This window comes from Pristiophorus japonicus, chromosome 17 (assembly GCF_044704955.1).
Source record: "Pristiophorus japonicus isolate sPriJap1 chromosome 17, sPriJap1.hap1, whole genome shotgun sequence".
In the NCBI taxonomy this organism is placed as follows: Eukaryota; Metazoa; Chordata; class Chondrichthyes; family Pristiophoridae; genus Pristiophorus; species Pristiophorus japonicus.
In genome coordinates, this window is record NC_091993.1 from 63190698 (window position 1) to 63209735 (window position 19038).

General features: G+C 42.8%; 1 protein-coding gene across 2 annotated transcripts in view; it reads left to right on the forward strand.

The window, feature by feature from the left end:
- The window catches only part of LOC139227764 (lysine-specific demethylase 5B-like), a 202829-nt gene that overhangs the window by 40140 nt on the left and 143651 nt on the right, over positions 1-19038 (forward strand). For both annotated transcript variants that reach the window (XM_070858770.1, XM_070858771.1), the window contains exons 7-8: positions 17-110; positions 1567-1676. In XM_070858770.1, coding sequence (XP_070714871.1) covers positions 17-110; positions 1567-1676 — 204 coding nt within the window. The remainder of the gene's footprint in view (positions 1-16; positions 111-1566; positions 1677-19038) is intronic.

The following is a 19038-nucleotide window of genomic DNA, read 5'->3' on the forward strand; positions in this document are numbered from 1 at the left end:
AATTTTTAATTTACAGGTGGGATGTGTGAAGACAGAGCCTAGTGAAATTGAGATTCATGCTCATGACTTGCGACCCAAAACAAGGAGTGGATCGATGAAATGTGAAATTGGTATGAATGAATACTCTATTGCTACATGTAATTGGGTTCGTTTTCTGAACGCAGTACAAACAATGTTCATCGGAGGAAAATTGCTAAGAGCTATTTAGAATTTATCTTTTTAACAAAGGCTGTGGTTTAATTCATTTCACATTGGAAGCTGCAATATTGCACAATTTTTATTGTAGCCAGATTGCTTAGAATTTCACTGTTTCATGTTCAGCGTTGGAAGCTAAGGTTAAAGATCTGATCAGCTCATGGTTGGGTACAGCCTTCATTTGTTATCGTATTAAGTTATAGGATTGTCTTAATTTGTTGCTGTTCTCATGTTTTAGGGTTATTCTCGTCCTCAAACAGAACAGATTGCAGGGACTATGTTCATGGCAGTTTATAATATCTATTGTATACTTTGCCCTTAGAGGAGGGAGTTCCAGAACTTGGGGCATAGGCAGCTGAAGGCATAGCTGCCAATGGTGGAGTGAAGGAAATTCTGTGCAAGAGGCCAGAATTGGAGGAGAGAAGAGATCTTGGAGGGCTGGAGGAAGTTACAGAGAGTGTGAGGGGCAAGGCCGTGGAGGGATTTGAACACTAAGATAAGAATTTTAAAATCGAGGTGTTGCCAGACTACATGTCAATGTCGGTCAGCAAGCACAACGGTGATGAGTGAAAGGGACTTGGTGCGAGTTAGGGTACGGGCAGCAGAGTTTTGGATGAGCTTAAGTTTAAGGAGGGTGGTAGGTGGGCGGCTGACCAGGAGAGCATTGGAATAGTAGAGTTTAGAGATAACAAAGGGATGGCTGAGGGATTCAGCAGCAGATAGGCTGAGACAGTGATGGAGATGGGTGATAGATATGGGGTCGGAAGCTCAGCTTAGTCAAATAGGACACTGAGGTTTGGTTCAGCCTCAGATAGTCCTCATTGTTAAGAAAGGTGTTCAGTTTGGCTACAACCCAATTTTGCCTGAAATTCCAAAAGGGAACTAGGTGGCGCAGTAAATTAGTGTGCTATTTTGATTCCTAGGGATTGGGTTAAATTCAGCCCAGACTAATAAACTAAATAGTGTCTACAAAGGCCTCAACCCAGTTGGACCTGCAGTAAAAATCTGTCCATTTTCAGAACAAGTTGACCATAAATCTGAAATCTCACACCAAAGAACACTTTATATTAAAAAAAAAAGTAAGTTTAATATATATAAAATTCTGGCCAAGAGACAGAAAATCAGTGGCATGATGGAGGGTACTTTTTTTTTTTGATTTTTCAAGTGAGTTACATTGGAGGGCAGTTGAACTTGGATAGAATTGTTTTTACTTTACATTCGAATGTACACTGTCCTTGATCTGGAAGTACTTGATAATATTGGATGTTCAAAATGACGAGTGTACCATTCTCCATTGATGGTATACCTGTATTTTGCTCAGTTTTCCTTTTTAGTCCTGAAATGTATTTTTTTTTTTTTGCTAAAATCCAGAGAAGTACAATACGCCTGGAGTGAAGAAAGAGGGAAGTGAGAATCGTATCACTGATCCAGAGCGAACCAGGACACTCCGATACAACAGGAGCACGACAGCCTCAAATATTGTAAGTACACCAGACCAGGTTTTTTGGGGAAAGGTGTTCTAATGTTCAAGGTCAAAGGTTCAGATTTACTGCCTTTTATTTGTTTCATTTGCCTAATAAAGCTATGCTTGCTTACTTAGTACAAAGGACTGGTGTTGCTTTGCAGTTGTTACACCATCAGGGCTATTCAATTTACAGGGCTATTCAATTTACAGTCCTATCTTTCAGAATAAAAAATGTATGTGTCACGTTCCAAAAGTTAGTTCTAACTGATGGAGATTTCACTGTTCCATAGATTGATGCTGTAGCCATTATTACTCAGACATGGGTAGAACACCTCACCCATATCACAAAGGGTTGACTGTTGAGGCTGAAAAATGTGTAGCCATGTCAGTTGAATATGTGTATCTGCTTAAAACTTGCGGCACACTGATCAGACTAAAATCATAGAACAGTTATAGCACAGAAGGAGGCCATTCAGCCCGTCTAGCCCATCCCAGCTCTCTGCAAGAGCACTTTAGCTATCATGATTTTGAACACTTATGAAATCTCCTCTCAACCTTCTCTGTTCTCATGAGAACAACCACAGCTTCTTCAGTCTATCCATGTAACTGAAGTCCTTCATCCCTAGAACCATTCTTGTAAATCTTTTCTGCACTCTCTCTAAGGCCTTCACATCCTTCCTAAAGTGCGGTGCCCAGAGTTGGACACAATACTCTAGTTCAGGTCGGACTAGTGTTTTATAAAGGTTCATCATAATTTCCTTGCTTTTGTACTCTATGCCTCTGTTTATGAAGCCCAATATCCCGTATGCTTTTTTTAAGTCCAAGTCATTAATATATATCAAGAAAAAGAGTGGTCTCAGTACTGACCCCTGGGGAACACCACTGTATACCTTCTTCCAGTCCAAAAAACAACCGTTCGCCACCACTCTGTTTCCTGTCACTTAGCCAATTCTGTATCCATGCTGCCACTGTCTCTTTTATTCTATGAGCTTCAACTTTGATGCTAAGCCTATTATGTGGCACCTTCTCAAACGCATATTAGAAGTCTCTGTACACCACATCAACCACATTGCCCTCATCGACCCTCTCTGGTACCTCGTCTAAAAACTTGATCAAGTTAGTGAAACCAGGTTTGCCTTTAACAAATTCGTGCTGGCTTTCCTTAATTAAGTAGCCAAGGGACTGTTAATTTTGTCCCTTATTATCGTTTCTGAAAGCTTCCCCAAACTGACTGGTGCTGTAGTTTATTCTTACGGCCATTTTTGAACAAGGGTGTAACATTTGGCAGTTCTCCAGTCCTTTGGCATCACCCCCATATCTCTTTCTCTCAGCATCCTAGGATGCATCCCATCCGGTCCTGGTGACTTATCAACTTTAAGTACAGCCAGTCTTTCTAGTAGATCAATTTTTATCCCATCCAGTACCTCAACGACCTCCTTTTTCACTGACTATGAAAAGTAATAATCTCTGGATTGTTACCTAAGGGATAAGGAGGTTAGAAAGTTAAATGTATGGCTCAAAGAGTGGTGTGGGAGGCAGGGGTTTTGCTTCATGGGGCACTGGCACTAGTACTGGGAAAAAATGGAGCTTATTCTGTTGGACTGGGCTCCATTTGAACTGAGCTGGAACCTATGTCCTGGCGAATCGAATAACTAGGTCAGTGGACAGGGCTCTAAACTAATGATTGGGTGGGGGTGGGGTGGGAGGTTGCGGGGAGTATTCAGGAAAGAGTAAATTTAAAAGCAGCAAGAGAAATGCCAAGGCTCGAGAGCAGAGCAGTTCTGGGTAAAAATAAGCAGAGTGGTTCAGGAAGGGACAGAGAGTAACAAAGGTAATAGGGCATTACTGACTAAGGTGCCATCAGGGAAAAATAGAAAAAGTCAAAGCACTATATCGGAATGCATGAATCATTTGGAACAAATAGATGAATTAATAGCGCGGATAGAAATTATTAGGTTTGATCGAATAGCCATTATGGAGACGTGGTTGCAAAGTGACCACGGTTGGGAACTAAATATTCCAGGATACTTAACTGTTAGAAGAGATAGGCAAAATAGGAAAGGAGGAGGGGTAGCCCTGATAAAGGATGGGTTGAAGACAGTAGAGCGAAAGGATCTTAGCTTGGAAAATCAAGAAGTCCTAAAACATTGGTGGGAGTTGTTTATAGGCCCCCAAACAGTAGTGGTAATGTAGGACACAGTATAAATCAGGACATTTCAGGTGCATGTAACAATAGTAATACAATGATCATGGGGGACTTTAATCTATATTTGGGCCCAAGTTTCCACATGATTTGCGCCTGATTTTTAGGAGCAACTGGTGGAGAACGGACTATCTTAGAAATCTCAATTCTCCACATTTTTTTTTCTGCAGTTCTAGTCAGGTAGAACAGTTCTACTTTGGAACAGAATTTTTTTCTTCAAAAGGGGGCGTGTCCGGCCACAGACGCCTGATTTGAAAGTTTCCACAGTGAAAACGTACTCCAAACTAAAGTAGAATAGAGCAAGTGAAGATTTTTGTAGAACTGAAAAAACCTGTTCTACACATTAAAAAATCAGGCGCAGGTTACAAATTAGGCGTCCAGAACGAGGGGGGGGGGGGAAGGGAACTCATTAAATTCTACAATAAATCCTTATTTATACTTCTACAAATATTATACAAATAAATCCAACCTGAATAAACATTTATAAGAAAAGATTAAATAAACCACCTTCCTACCTGTGTGAAATTGCTTCAGGCACGGAGAATTCTGCAGGCGTTCGTTCTCGCGGGGGGGGAGAAGGGAACAGCCGTTCGTTCCTGTGGAGGGGAGGGGGGGGGAATTAAACAGCCGTTTCGTTCCCGGGGAGGGGAGGAGGGGGGAATTAAACAGCCGTTTCGTTCCCGCGGAGGGGAGGGGGGGGAATTAAACAGCCGTTTCGTTCCCGCGGAGGAGGGGGGGAAGGAGACAGTGAGAAGGCTGCAAGTGCTAATGTGCTTTTATTAAAAAAATGTTCAATAATTAAACAGCTACAAAGAACTACAAAAATGGCCGAGTGCCAATGTTTTTTTCACACTGAGCGTGCGCGAACGCTCCAACGCGCACGCGCAGCGTTGCCGGCAGGAAAAAAAACTAATTTAAATAGTACCCGCCCCCTCCCACTTACAAAATTGGCGTGAGTGTAGGCTCCGCCACCCTGGGCGCCGCGCCAGGCAGACAAGGAGCTGCAGAACGCTCCAGAATTGCGAGGTTTTTTTTAGGCGCGAAAAACGGGCGCCCAGCTCGGAGGGGCGCCCGTTTTTTATCGTGTGGAAACTTGTGCCCATAGACTGGGCAAACCAAATTTGCAGTAATAGTGTGGAGGGCGATTTCATGGATTGTATACAAGATGGTTTTCTAGGTTAGTATGTTGAGGAACCAGCTAGAGAACAGGCTATTTTAGATCTAGTATTGTGCAATGAGAAAGGGTTAATTAATGACCTTGCAGTAAAGGGGCCCTTAAGGAAGAGTGACCATAATATGATAGAATTTTACATTAAGTTTGAAAGGGATTTAGTTAAATCTGAAACTAGGGTCTTAAATCTAAACAAAGGAAACTGCACAGTTGGCTAAGGTACATTGGGAAACTACATTAAAAGATATGATGGTAGTCACGCAATGGCTAGCATTTAAAAAATTAATACATAATTTACAACAAACATACATTCCTTTAAGGCACAAGAACCCCACAGAAAAAGTGGCTAACAGAAGTTAAAAGATAGTATTCGATCAAAGCAAGAGACTTATAACGTTGCCAAAAAAAGCAGTAAGCCTGAGGATTGGGAGGATTTTAGAATTCAGCAAAGTAGAAAGGGAAGATAGAATATGAGAGCAAACTAGCGAGAGACATAAAAACAGACTCAAAGCTTCTATAGGAATGTAAAAAAGGAAAAGATTAGTAAAAGTAAATGTGGGTCCTCTACAGGCTGAGACAGGAGAAATTATAATGGGGAATAAGGAAATGGCAGAGAAATTAAACAAATACTTTGTATCTGTCTTCACAGAAGAAGACATGAAAAAAACCCTCAAATAATGGAGTACCAATGGTTTAGCACAAATCGGGAACTCAAAGAAATTAGTTAGTAAAAATATAGTACTGGAGAAATTAATGGGACTGAAAACCGATAAATCCCCTGGACCTGATGGCCTACATTCTAGGGTTTTGAAAGAGGAGGCTTTCGGATAGCGGATGCATTGGTTGCCATCTTCCAAAATTCCATAGATTCTAGAATGGTTCCTGCAGATTGGAAAGTAACTAATGTGACCCCACTATTTAAGAAAGGAGGGAGAGAGAAAACGGGGAACTACATAAGAATATAAGAAATACAAGCAGGAGTAGGTCATTTGGTCCCTTGAGTCTGCTCTGCCATTCAAAAAGATCATGGCTGATATGATCATGGACTCAGCTCCACTTCTCTGCCTGCTCCCCATAACACTTTACTCCCTTATCGCTCAAAAATCTGTCGATCAATCCGCCTTAAACTATTTACAATCTATATTAATGACTTGGAAGAAGGGACTGAGTGTAACGTAGCCAAGTTTGCTGACGATACAAAGATGGGAGGAAAAGCAATGTGTGAGGAGGTCACAAAAAATCTGCAAAAGGACATAGACAGGCTAAGTGAGTGGGCAAAAATTTGGCAGGAGTATAATGTTGGAAAGTGTGAGGTCATGCACTTTGACAGAAAAAAAATCAAAGAGCAAGTTATTATTTAAATGGAGACGGATTGCAAAGTGCCGGAGTACAGCGGCACCTGTGCATAAAATGCAAAAGGATACCATGGAGGTACAGCAAGTGATCAGGAAGGCCAATGGTATCTTGGCTTTTATTGCAAAGCGGATGAAGTATAAAAGCAGGGCAGTCTTGCTACAGCTATATAAGGTATTGGTGAGGCCACACCTGGAATACTGCATGCAATTTTGGTTTCCATATTTACGAAAGGATATACTTGCTTTGGAGGCAGTTCAGAGAAGGTTCACTAGGTTGATTCTGGGGATGAGTGGGTTGACTTATGAGGAAAGGTTGAGTAGGTTGAGCCTCTATTCATTGGAATTCAGAAGAATGAGAGGTGATCTTATCGAAACGTATAAGATTATGAGGGGGCTTGACAAGGTGGATGCAGAGAGGATGTTGCCACTGATGGGGGAGATTAGAACTAGAGGGCATGATCTTGGAATAAAGGGCCGCCCATTTAAAACTGTGATGAGGAGAAATTTCTTCTCCATAGGGTTGTAAATCTGTGGAATTCGCTGCCTCCGAGAGCTGTGGAAGCTGGAACATTGAATAAATTTAAAACCGAAATAGAAAGTTTCTTAACCAATAAGGGGTTATGGGGAGTGGGTGGGGAAGTGGAGCTGAGTCCATGATCAGACCAGCCATGATCTTGGTGAATGGCAGAACAGGCTCGAGGGGCCGTCTGTTCCTATTTCTTATGTTCTTAAATATATTCAAATTACCTAGGCTCCACAGCTCTCTGGGGCAGAGAATTCCATGAGAGAAGAAATTTCTCCTCATCTCTTTTAAATGTGCGGCCCCTTATTCTAAGATCATGCCCTCTAGTTCTAGTCTCCCCCATCAGTGGAAATATCCTCTCTGCATCCACCTTGTCGAGCCCCCTCAATCTTTTAAGTTTCAATAAGATCATCTCTCAGACCAGTTAGCCTGACATCAGTAGTAGGAAAAATGCTAGAATCTAATATTAAGGGCGTGGTAACAGGGCATTTACAAAATAATAAGATTGGGTAGAGTCAACATAGATTTATGAAAGGGAAATCATGTTTGACAAATCTGTTTTTTGAGATTGGAACTAGCAGAATAGATATGGGGAGGACCAGTGAATATGGTGTATTTAGATTTTCAGAAGGCATTTGATAAGGTGCCACAAAACAGGTTAGTAAACAAAATTAAGGCTTGTGGGATTGGGGGTTAATATACTAGCATGCATTGAGGATTGGTTCTCGGACAGAAAACAGAGTAGGAATAAAAGGGTTATTTTCAGGTGCTGCAAGGATCAGTGCTTGGGGCCCCAACTATTCACAATATATATCAATGATTTAGTTGAGGGGACCAAATGTATATCTAAGTTTGCTGATGATACATTCCCACCTAACATTGTAAGTTGTGAGGAGGATGCAAAGAGAATTCAAGGGGATATAGACCGGCTAAGTGAGTGGAAAAGAACATGGTAAATGGAATATAACGTGGAGGAATGTCCCTTTGGTAGGAAAAATTAGAAAAGCAGAGTATTTTTTTAAAAGGTGAGAGATCGGGAATTGTTGATGTTCAGAGGGACCTGGGTGCCCTTGTACTGAAAGTTAACATGCAGGTACAGCAAGCAATTAAGAAAGCAAATGGTTTGCTGGCCTTTATTACAAGAGGATTTGAGTATTGAGTAAAGACATCTTACTGCAATTATATAGGGCCCTGGTGAGATCGTACCTGGAGTATTGTGTACAGTTTTGGTCTCCTTACCTAAAGGAAGGATATACTTGCCATAGAGGGAGTGCAACGAAGGTTCACCAGTCTGACTCCTGGGATGGGGTGATTGTCCTATGAGGAGAGATTGAGTAGACTAGGCCTATATTCTCTGCAGTTTAGAAGAATGAGAGGTGATCTCATTGAAACATACAAAATTCTTACAGGGATTGACAGGGTAGATGCAGGGAGGATGTTTCCCCCTGGCTGGGGAGTCTAGAACCAGGGGTCACAGTCTCAGACTAAGGGGTCGGCCATTTAGGGCTGAGATGAGGAGAAACTTCTCCACTGAGGGTGGTGAATCTTTGGAATTCTCTACCCCAGAGGGCTGTGGAGGCTCAGTCGTGGAGTATATTCAAGACAGAGATCGATAGATTTTTGGATATTAAGGGAATCAAGGGATATGGGGACAGTGCAGGAAAGTGGAGTTGAGGTATAAGATCAGTCATGATCTCATTGAATGGTGGAGTAGGCTCGAGGGGCTGAATGGCCTACTCCTGCTCCTAATTCTTATGCTCTTTTGACTTTGGCAGTATCTTCTTCCTTGGTAAAGACAGATGCAGAGGACTCATTTAGTCTCTTAGCCATACCATCTGCCTTCATGCGAAGCTTCTCCTTTATGGTCCCTAATTGGCCTCTGTTGTGGAAAAATATTTCCGAGACTGTATAATATATAAAGAGAGGTTTATTAAATCGGAGACAAAGCTTTGGGAGAAGTGTTAGGGACCCCTGTCTCTGAACCACTTCTCAAATAGGTATCTCCAGTGAGGTTCTTTTATCTTGCAAATTACGTCACTTTACATCACATGTTTTAGCACTAGTCCTTAAGTCTAATCATCGCATTACAAGGTTTACTATCCAAGGCTGAGCTTTTGATATAACCCAGCCTCGTATTGTGACAGGGCATTATAAACAAGTGCAGACTTTTTGGCACCGGTATAGACAAACATCCCACTTAATTATCTCTCCAGTCGTTCATTATCTCGCTTTCCTATCTCCATAACTCAAGGCCAGCATACCTTGAAGTCTAACTGTTTTTTTTATATCAGTATTGTCCCTTACAAAATTCATTAAAGGGGAAAATAAAACAAATGTTTGGTCCCGTATACTAGTCAAGTATATGTCCAAAAATCCGCTCCAACAATATTCCCCCTTTTGGTCCTGGAGGATGTTCACGAAATCCAGATGACCACAATGATAGTAGCATGATGTCATATATTCGTCCTTTGGGGTATGTTACTTCCCTGATGTTCCGTATGTCCACCTTGCCTGTAGCTCTAGGCTACCCTTCAAAGATAGTGGTCGGTGTCATCGTTGTCTGTTTCTTCATCCTTGGTGTCTTCAGGTATTTCCATCAGATGTTCTTCTTCGGCGATTACACTGGCTACTGGCATCAGTCGAGCCATCATAACTTTACAGCAGATATTAAAACACCCGATAATCAGACAGCAAGTAATTATTATTACAACCAGAATAATTACTCCGTGCATAAGATAGGACCCCCAGGATCCCCCTAACAGCCAGTCAAACCAGCCAGATCCTCCTGCTGTTGTGGATAACTTCTTTACCTCCCTTCTTATGTGATCAGCGAGGTTGGTTATGTTTTCTGAATTATCGGGAATGTAAGTGCAACATTCAGCTCCAATTAAGGCACATATGCCCCCACTTTATGCTAGTATATAATCTAGGACCATTCGGTTCTGGAGTACCATTGTGCGTATGGCTACCATTTCAGCCGTTATGCCCTCTATTGCTTCAGCAGTGTCGTTAACTATCTGTTCCAGTACCCTCTCTAGGTTACGTAATTCATCCATGGTGCGTCCTATCCCGAATGGGAGCACCATGACCCCAAATAGCCTCTCTACCGGGGTAAGATCTCATCTTAGTCGACCTGGTGTCTGTACTTCTGCTAAAGTACGTACCTGTCTGACAAAAAGGGACCACATATCCCAAATAACAGGACCCCCTCCAGTTCTGTGGTAACCAGGGGTAGGCCTTATGCCCGCACACAAAATAAGTGCCATTGTATGCTGTTAGATTCGATCCCAATCTCTCTCTCAGCCCCCCGTCGCCACCTAATAAACATAAGACATGTACAAAAAGGTATTCACATGTAACTCTCGTTTCGGTCTAGCTAGCAGGCCGGACCTAACACGAACTATGATAATCGCACCGATCGCAATATATAGTTTCATCTTATTACTCTATAATTAACAAATAGTCAAAGGCAAAATGGCCGTATGGCTTGCTTGAAGAATCTCTCACTGTCAATCTGTAAATAGACAAACAACAACAACTAATACGTGTGCTAAATGGCTGGTTCAAAAACCTTAAGCTGGGTCCATTGTCCGTTTCCTTTAACATCGATGCAGGCACAAGTGTCCCTGCTGATTATAACCTCAAATGGTCTTATCCATTTTTGAGGCAAACCCCGGTTTTCCCCGGGAGGACCCTTACCATAACGCGACTTCCCGCCAACGGGACTTCAGGGAGCTTTGTAAGCTCTGCTTCCGCGTCTCTTTCTTCCTGATTGTCCCTAACTAATTTACGCATCCCTTTTAATTGAATACTTAGTTCCAAAACATACCGTTTTATTTTGTCTTTTAATGGGCCTACATCGGCCCCCCCTGTTATGATGTTCTCTGGTAATTGCATCGCCCTTCCTGTCATTAGTTCATAAGGAGTTAATCCGGTTGTCCAGTTTACCGTGGCCCTTAACTTCATCAATATAATGGGTAATACTTCTGTTCACGTTTTTCCTGACGTTTGCATGGCCTTTGCCAGGGCGTTCTTTCGGGTACGGTTCATGCGCTCTACCATTTCAGAACTCTGCAGGTGGTAGGGGATGTGGAATTTTTGTTTTATGCCCATCAGCTGGCATATTGTTTTTACAATTTTTTTTCGGTGAAGTGGGTGCCTTGATCAGAATATCCTTGCCACTGTTGAGACAGTGCAATCACGTGTGGGGAAAGCTTCCACCCACCGGGTAAATTGATCTATAATCACTCGGCAATATCTTTTTCCATGGGATGGGGGCAAAGGACCTGTGAAATCAATTTGTACGTGTTCCCATGGCCCCCATGGACGGGGCTGGTGTCCCATTTTAATTTTAATGGGCCTGCCTGGATTATATTGTGCGCACGTAATCCATTGATGGCAATATTTGGCGCTATCTCTCCCCATCCCTTTCCACCACCAATCTCTTCCAAGACTCCCTCCCGGTCATGGCCTCTCGTCCTGAATGAGACAGGCCATGATGCAACTCCAATAAGGTATTCTGTATGCATTCAGGCGCCATTACCTTGACGTTTCGTCTCCAAACGTTATCCTTCCCTTGCGTTGCGCCCTGCTTTGTCCACATACCTATTTCCTCCTCCGAAGTGTCCTGGTGTAGTTTCTCAATACTTATCTGTTCGACTCGGGCCCCAGCGGCACTGACTGAGGCTTCCTCACACTCTTCCTGTTCTACGTCTGCAGCTTTATTTCCCTGGTGACTCAGCCAATCTGGACTGGTTCGGTCCGGCTCCCTCCTGTGGGCTTTTAATTTTAATAACCGCTATCTGTTTTGGTTTATTACTGGCTGCTAAAAGAGATGTTTCCAGTCATCACCACAGGCTCGCTTATTTTTACCGCCCAAGCTGCCCAATCTAGCGCGGCTATACATCTGGATAACCCAGTCACCACTGGGCTTTCGGTGGTAGAGTAATAGGCTATAGGTTTCCTTTTATCCCCGTGATCTTGGGTGACCACGGCCATATAGAACCCACCTTCATTGTTACAGTGGATGTGGAAATCCTTACCCATGTCAGGCAGTCCCAATCCAGGTGCGGAGACTAGTTCTGACTTGAGTTTACTATACGCCTGTTCTTGTTCAGGGCCCCACTCTGATGTCTAGGGCCCTGAAATTTTTTTTTTTGCAAAATCAGGGATAAAGTTCCAGCTTTAATTAAAGAGGCCCAGTACCTTCCTCACCCCCCTTACCGTTACTGGTCTAGGCATGTCCTTGACAGCCTTTTTCCTTTCCGAGGGCATTTCTTTCAGCCCCTTTGAGAGGCAGTACCTTGTATTCACAATGTCACATGGGCCCTTTTTCTGCTTTGTCTTGCTCTCTATCTCTTTCGTCATCCAGGGCGCTCAGACTGGTTGCCCTACTTTTACCCCTCGTAGCAATGACTGCCCTAACCATCTACTCTTTAAAGGCAGCCCATTGTTCAATTACAGTTTTGCTTGCCAATCTTTGATTCCAATTTACCCGGGCCAGATCTGTTCTCAATCCACTGAAATTGGCCTTCCTCCAATTAAGTATTTTTACTCTAGATTGCTCCCTGTCCTTTTCCATAGCTAATCTAAACCTCATGATACTATGATCACTGCTCCCTAAATGTTCCCCTGCTGATACTTACATTCCTACTTCCTCGTTGGCCCGGAAACGTACTGATCAAGGAAATTCTGAACACACTTCAGAAATTCTTCCCCCTCTTGGCCCTTTACACTATTACTATCCCAGTCTATATTAGGATAATTGAAGTTCCCCATTATTACTAATCTATAGCTCTTGCATCTCTCTCATTCCTTGCAAATTTGCTCCTGTATATCCTTCCCACTAGAATGCCTATAGAATGCACCAATGAGTGTAATGGCACCTCCATCCTTTCTCTCCAGCACTGTAATATTCTCCTTAATCAATACTGCCACCCCACCTCTATTCCTTTCTTTCCTGAACACCTTATATCCAGGAATTTTTTTTACCGAGTCTTTTTTTGAGCCAGGTCTCCTTTATTGCCACATTATAATATTCCCATGTGGCTATTTGCACCTGCAGCTCACCAACCTTATTTACCACACTTTGTGCGTTTACACACGTGCACTGTAAACCTATCTTAGATCTTCTATTCTCTTAGTCTACCCCACCTAATACCGTACTATTTCTTACTCTAGTGCTATTTGTCTCTCCCAATCCTCTGTGCATCTTGTTTCTCATTTCTAATGCTACACCCTTGTGCCTATCCACCTGCTAAATTAGTTTAAACCCTCCCTAACAGCACTAGCAATTCCTCCCCCCACCTGCGAGAATATTGGTCCTAGCTATGCTGAGATGGATCCTGTCCAGCCTGTACAGGTCGCACCACTCCCAGATCCAGTCCCAATGTCCCAGGAATCTAAATCCCTCCCTTCTGCACCATTTCTCCAGCTACACAATCATCTGCACTATCCTCCTATTTCTATACTCACCCGGAGAATACTACCGCTGCTTTTTAATCTCTTTCCTAGCTCCCTAAAATCTGCTTGCAGGACCTCCTCCCTCTTTCTACAAATGTCATCGATACTGATATGGACCACGACCTCTGGCTGTTCACCCTCCCCCCTCAGTGTTCTGCAGCTGCTCAGTGACATCGTTGACTCTGGCATCCTGAAATCACGTCTGTGGCCACAGAAACGCCTGTCTGTTCCCCTAACTATTGAATCCCCTATCACTATTGCTTTCCTGATCTTCCTCTCTCTTACCACCCCCTCCCCCCAGTACAGCTGAGTCAGCGAGTCCAGACAAACCATCGCTCTCACCAATATTTAGTATGCTGGTTAGAGAGTGAGGTGCACTCGGGACTTCTGCACTACGATCTTCCTTGTCTGTGTGGTGGTCACCCATTCCCTCTCTGCTTGTACACTGTTATGCTGCGGGGTGATCACCTCTTGAATCGTGCTAGCCACGTAGCTCTCAGCCTCACTGATACACCGCAGTGACGCCAGCTGCTGCTCGAGCTCCGAAATCCGGAGCTTGAGCTACTCCAGTTGACGACACTTCCTGCACAAGTGGTTGTCCTGGAGATCCCACATGGCACAAGATGTGCATTCCATAGGATTGAAGTGCCCTGCCATGCCTCTATTTAACAGAAATAAACTCAATCACCAATCAGCTGCTTCCCTTGTGCTGACGTCACTTTAGGTTTTATCACCTTGCTCTCCCGCAGGTCCGCTGTTGTATTAACTTAAGAGTCCTGGGGTTCTGTGGCTCTACTTCTCCTTTTCAGTTAGATGTCTCAACCGCCTTCCTCCTGTCCACCAATTCCTGCTCTCTCCAAATTCTTCCACTCTGCTTGCGATCCATTCCGAATGTGTTCACCCATCTCTGTCTCCAAGCTCTTGTGCTCAAGTTCTCAGTTAAAGTATTATGTTCAGTTTTGGCCACCAGGCAGCAGAGAGAAACAGTATATATTGGAAATGATGAAGCACAGCAAGACTGATCCCTGCAAGCATGAGATATGAGGGTAGGTTGGAGGAATATGAGCTCTTCTGTCTGTGGAGAATACAATTGTAGTGGTGGAACCTTGTTGATCTATATGAAATATTAAATGGTATAGATAGGTATGCTCATTGTTAGAAATTTCATTTCTTCAGGATGGCCCAAAGATTGTCACAGCCAAACTTCTGATGTATGCTCACTGTTATGTTGGCAGAAATGGCGGCCAATTTGTTCACATTGGGATCCCACAAACAAATGAGATGAATGACCAGTTAATCTGTTTTTGGTGGTGCTGGTGCTGGTTTGAGGGAGGAAAAAAGGTCAGGTCACCAGAGCAGTTCTCTGCTTCTCTTCCAAAAAAAGTAATGGAATCCTTAGCATTCACTCAAAGGCAAATATCACCAGAGTATAAATTAAGAAATAAGAGGTGTTTGTAACAAAGGTAATGCAACAATCATGGGGACTATAATCTTCATAAAGACTGCATAAATCAAATTGGCCAAATTAGCTTGGAGGCTGAGTTCATGGAATGCATTTGAGACAGTTTCCAAGAACAATATGCCATGGAACTAACCAGGGAAGAGGCTGTTTTAGACCTTGTCTTGTATAATGAGATGGGGTTAATTCATCATCTCATAATCGGGGATCCTTTGAGGAAGAGTGATCATAATATGATAGAAATTTACATTAATTTGAGAGTGACATACTTAAATCTGAAATTAGAGCCTTAAACTTAAAGTCAATTATATAGGTATGAGGAGCAAGTTGGCTAAGGTAGATTGGGAAATTACATTAAAAGGTATGATGGTAGGTAAGCAATGGCCAACAGTTAAAGAAATATTTACTAATTCTGAATGAATGTACAATCCATTGAGAAATAAAAACTCCACGGGAAAAGTGATCCTTCCATGACTAACTGAAGAGGTAAAGGTAGTATTAGATTAAAAGAAGAGGCTTATAATGTTGCCAAGAAGGGTGGCAAGCCTGAGGCTTGGGAGAGTGTTAGAAACCAGCAAAGGATGACAGAAAATAGAGTACAAGAGTAAAAATAGATTGTACAAGCTTCTACAAGTATGTAAAAAGGAAGAAAGTAAACCTGGATCCCTTAGAGACAGAGAGGAGAAATTATAATGGGCGAGTAAGGAAATAGCAGAGACTTGGAATAAATATTTTGTATATGTCTTCACAGTAGAAAGCACAAAGAAAAACTACTAGAAAAATTGATGAGATTAAAAGCTGACATACCCTGGACCTGATGGCCGACAACCTAGGGTTCTAAAGAGGTGGCTGCAGAGATAGTGGTTGCATTGGTTGTGATCTTCCAATATTCCCTAGATTCTGAAACAATCCCAGTGGATTGGAAGGTAGCAAATGTAACAGCATTACTCAAGAAAGGAGGGAGAGAGACAACAAGGAACTACAGCCTGACATTAGTTTTTGGGAAAAATGGTTTTATCAATTATTAAGGATGTGGTAACAGGGCACTTAGAAAATCATACGATTAGGTTTTATCAAAGGTAAATCGTGTTTGACAAATTTATTAAGAGTTTTTGAGGATGTTACTAGCACAGTAGATAAAGGGAAACCAATGGATGTAGTATATTTTGGATTTTCTAAAGGCATTTGATAAGGGCCACACAAAAGGTTGTTACACAAGATAAGGTTCATGGGGGTTGGAGGCAATGTTCTCTTTAAGCAACACTCTGGAGGTCTCGTGCAGCCGGTGAGCCGGCTTTTAAATAGAAAAAAGACGCACATTCATGGAATTTTGAATGGCCCACGTGAGCTTGAAAAAATTGGAGGGAACATTGGTTGAGGGTAAATATATATTGGCATGAGAGAAAAAACACGACTTGAATTTATCATAGAATCCTAGAAATTTACAGCAGAGAAGGAGGCCATTTGGTCCATTGTGTCCATGCCACTTCAAGTGCATATCCAAGTACTTTTGAAATACTATGAGGGTTTCTGCCTCTATCACCCTTTCAGGCAGTGAATTTCAGACCCCCACCACTGTCAGGGTGAAAACATTCCTCCTCAAATCTCCCCTAACCCTCGTAGCAATTACTTTAAATCTATGCCCCCTGGTTATTGACCCCTCTGCTAAGGGAAATAGGTCCTTCCTAGATTTTACTTACCAATATTTTTTCATGCCCTCTCTTTGCTTTCTTTATTTCCTTTTTAATTTCACCTCTGCACTTTCTATACTCTAGGGTTTCTGCAGTATTGAGCACTCGGTATCTGTTATAAGCTAACCTTTTTTTCTTTGTCCTACCCTGTATGCCCTTTGACATCCAGGGGGCTCTAGATTTGTTTGTCTCGTCCTTTTTCTTTAAGGGAATATACTTGCTCTGAACCCTCACTATCCTCCTTGAATGCCTTCCAGTGCTCTGACACTGATTTACCTTCAAGTAGCTGTTTCCAGCCTACTTTGGCTAAATCACATCTCAGCTTAGTAAAATTGGCTTTTCCCCAATTGAGAACTTTTATTCCTGGTCTATCTTTGTCCTTTTCCATAACTACCCAAAAATCTAAATTACAATCATTATCACCAAAATGCTCTCTCACTGATGCCCCTTCCACCTGCCCAGCTTCATTCCCTAAAACTAAGTCCAGAACCGCCGCTCTCTTGTTGGGGTTGCTACGTATTCACTAAAAAAGTTCTCCTGAATGCATTTTAAGAATTCTGTTCCCTCTATACCTTTCACACTAATTCTGTCCCAGTTAATATTGGGGTAGTTGAAATCCCCTATTATTGCTGCCCTATTGTTTTTGCACTTCTCAGAAATTTGTATAAATATTTGCTCTTCTATCTCCCATTGACTGTTTTAGGGTCTTATCGTGCACTCCCAGCTGTGTGATTGCCCCTTTTTTGTTCCTCAGTTCAACCCATAGGACCTCATTTAATTACCCTTCTAACATATCTCTACTCACAGCTGTAATTGTTTCTATCATCAATACTGCGACCTCCCCCACTTTTTTTTAATCCCTTTCTCTATCCCCTCTGAAAACCATGTAACCAGGAATGTTGAGCTGCCATTCTTGCCCTTCTTTCAGCCATGTCTCAGTAATCCCAAGTGTCTACCTGTGCCCTCAGCTCATATGCCTTATTCCCTAGATTCTTTGCATTGAAGTATATACCATTTAGCACTGCCAAACTCCTTTTTGTTCTCTATTTTCTAGCCTTTGTTTTCTCTGCCTTCCAAACTCTCGAAGTTTCTGTCTTCCATTTCCAGCTTTGCATCTCTCCCTTCTAAATCTACTCTCTGGTTCCCATCCCCCTGCCAAGCTAGTTTAAACCCTCCATAACAGCAGTAGCGGTCACCCATTCCTTCTCTGCTTGCACACTCTTGAGCTGCAGGGTGACCACCTCCAGAAATGTGCTATCCGCAAAGTTCTCAGCCTCGCAGATGCACAGTAGTGACTCCAGCTGCCGCTCAAACTCGGAACCCTGGAGCTCGAGATGCTCTAGTTGGTGACACTTTCTGCACATGTGTTCGTCCAGGCCATGAGAAGTGTCTAGGACTTCCCACATGGCACAGGATGTGCATTCCATGTGACTGAACTGCCCTGCCATGCCTCTATTTATTTGATTATTAAAGCTTTTAGTACACCACTCTGCCCTAACAGAGAGAAGAAAAGTCAACAGTGATACTCACCAACCAATCACCTACCTGCTATCCTGTGACATTCCTCCTTGATTTTGTTTTGCTCAGGCCTCTACTGCTCCTAATACCCACACTGCTCTTGGGCCTCCGCTGCTCCCTATATCCACATCCCTCTCACTAATCTCGGGCCTCCACTACTCCTTGTAACCACACCGCTCTCGGGCCTCTGCTGCTCTTGCTCCCAGATTCTGTTGCTCAACCAATCAGTTACCAGCTATCCTGTGATGTCACTCCAGGATTATTTTTTTTTCTTTTTTTTTCTCTCCTCTCTGTTCCTGACCAGGTTCTCTACTCTGCAAGTCTGGGGTTTCTTTCCACCACTCCTTATATCCAGATCTCCTCTCTGTTCCCGACCAGGTTCGCTGCTCTGGGAGTTGCCTTTCATGACCTCAGGATGTCCCAAAGCACTTTACAACTAATTAATTACTTTTGAAATGTAGTCACTGTGTAGAAAACGGAGCAACCAGTTGCCTACATCAAGCTCCCACAAACAGCAATGTGATGATGACCAATATTATGTCTATAAGCATTCTAATAATGACTCCACCGTAGTCCATTTATTACAACACCTGAGTGAGGATACAGCATGGTGAGCTCCCTTTTATACCTGGTTACCTGTCGTGTACAGGTGACCCCTTGGTCTCCACCAGTTGCACCCTCTGGTGGTACAAGCATAGTGTATACAGTGTGAAGGTACATCCATTCGTCTTGTGTAACTGCACATTGAGTGTACAGGGAGTATACTTATGTTATACATACACAACAACCAGATAATCTGTTTTTGTTATGTTGATTCACCTTTTCATGTGCTGAAATCTCTGGAGTGGGACTTGAACCTACACCTATCTGACTTGAGACGAGAGCCATGGCTGAGTCTGACGGCATGGATAGAGAATTGGTAAAAAGAATAGAAAACAGAGTCAGAATAAACAGGTCATTTTGAGATTGGCAGGCTGTTACAAGTGGGGCACCACG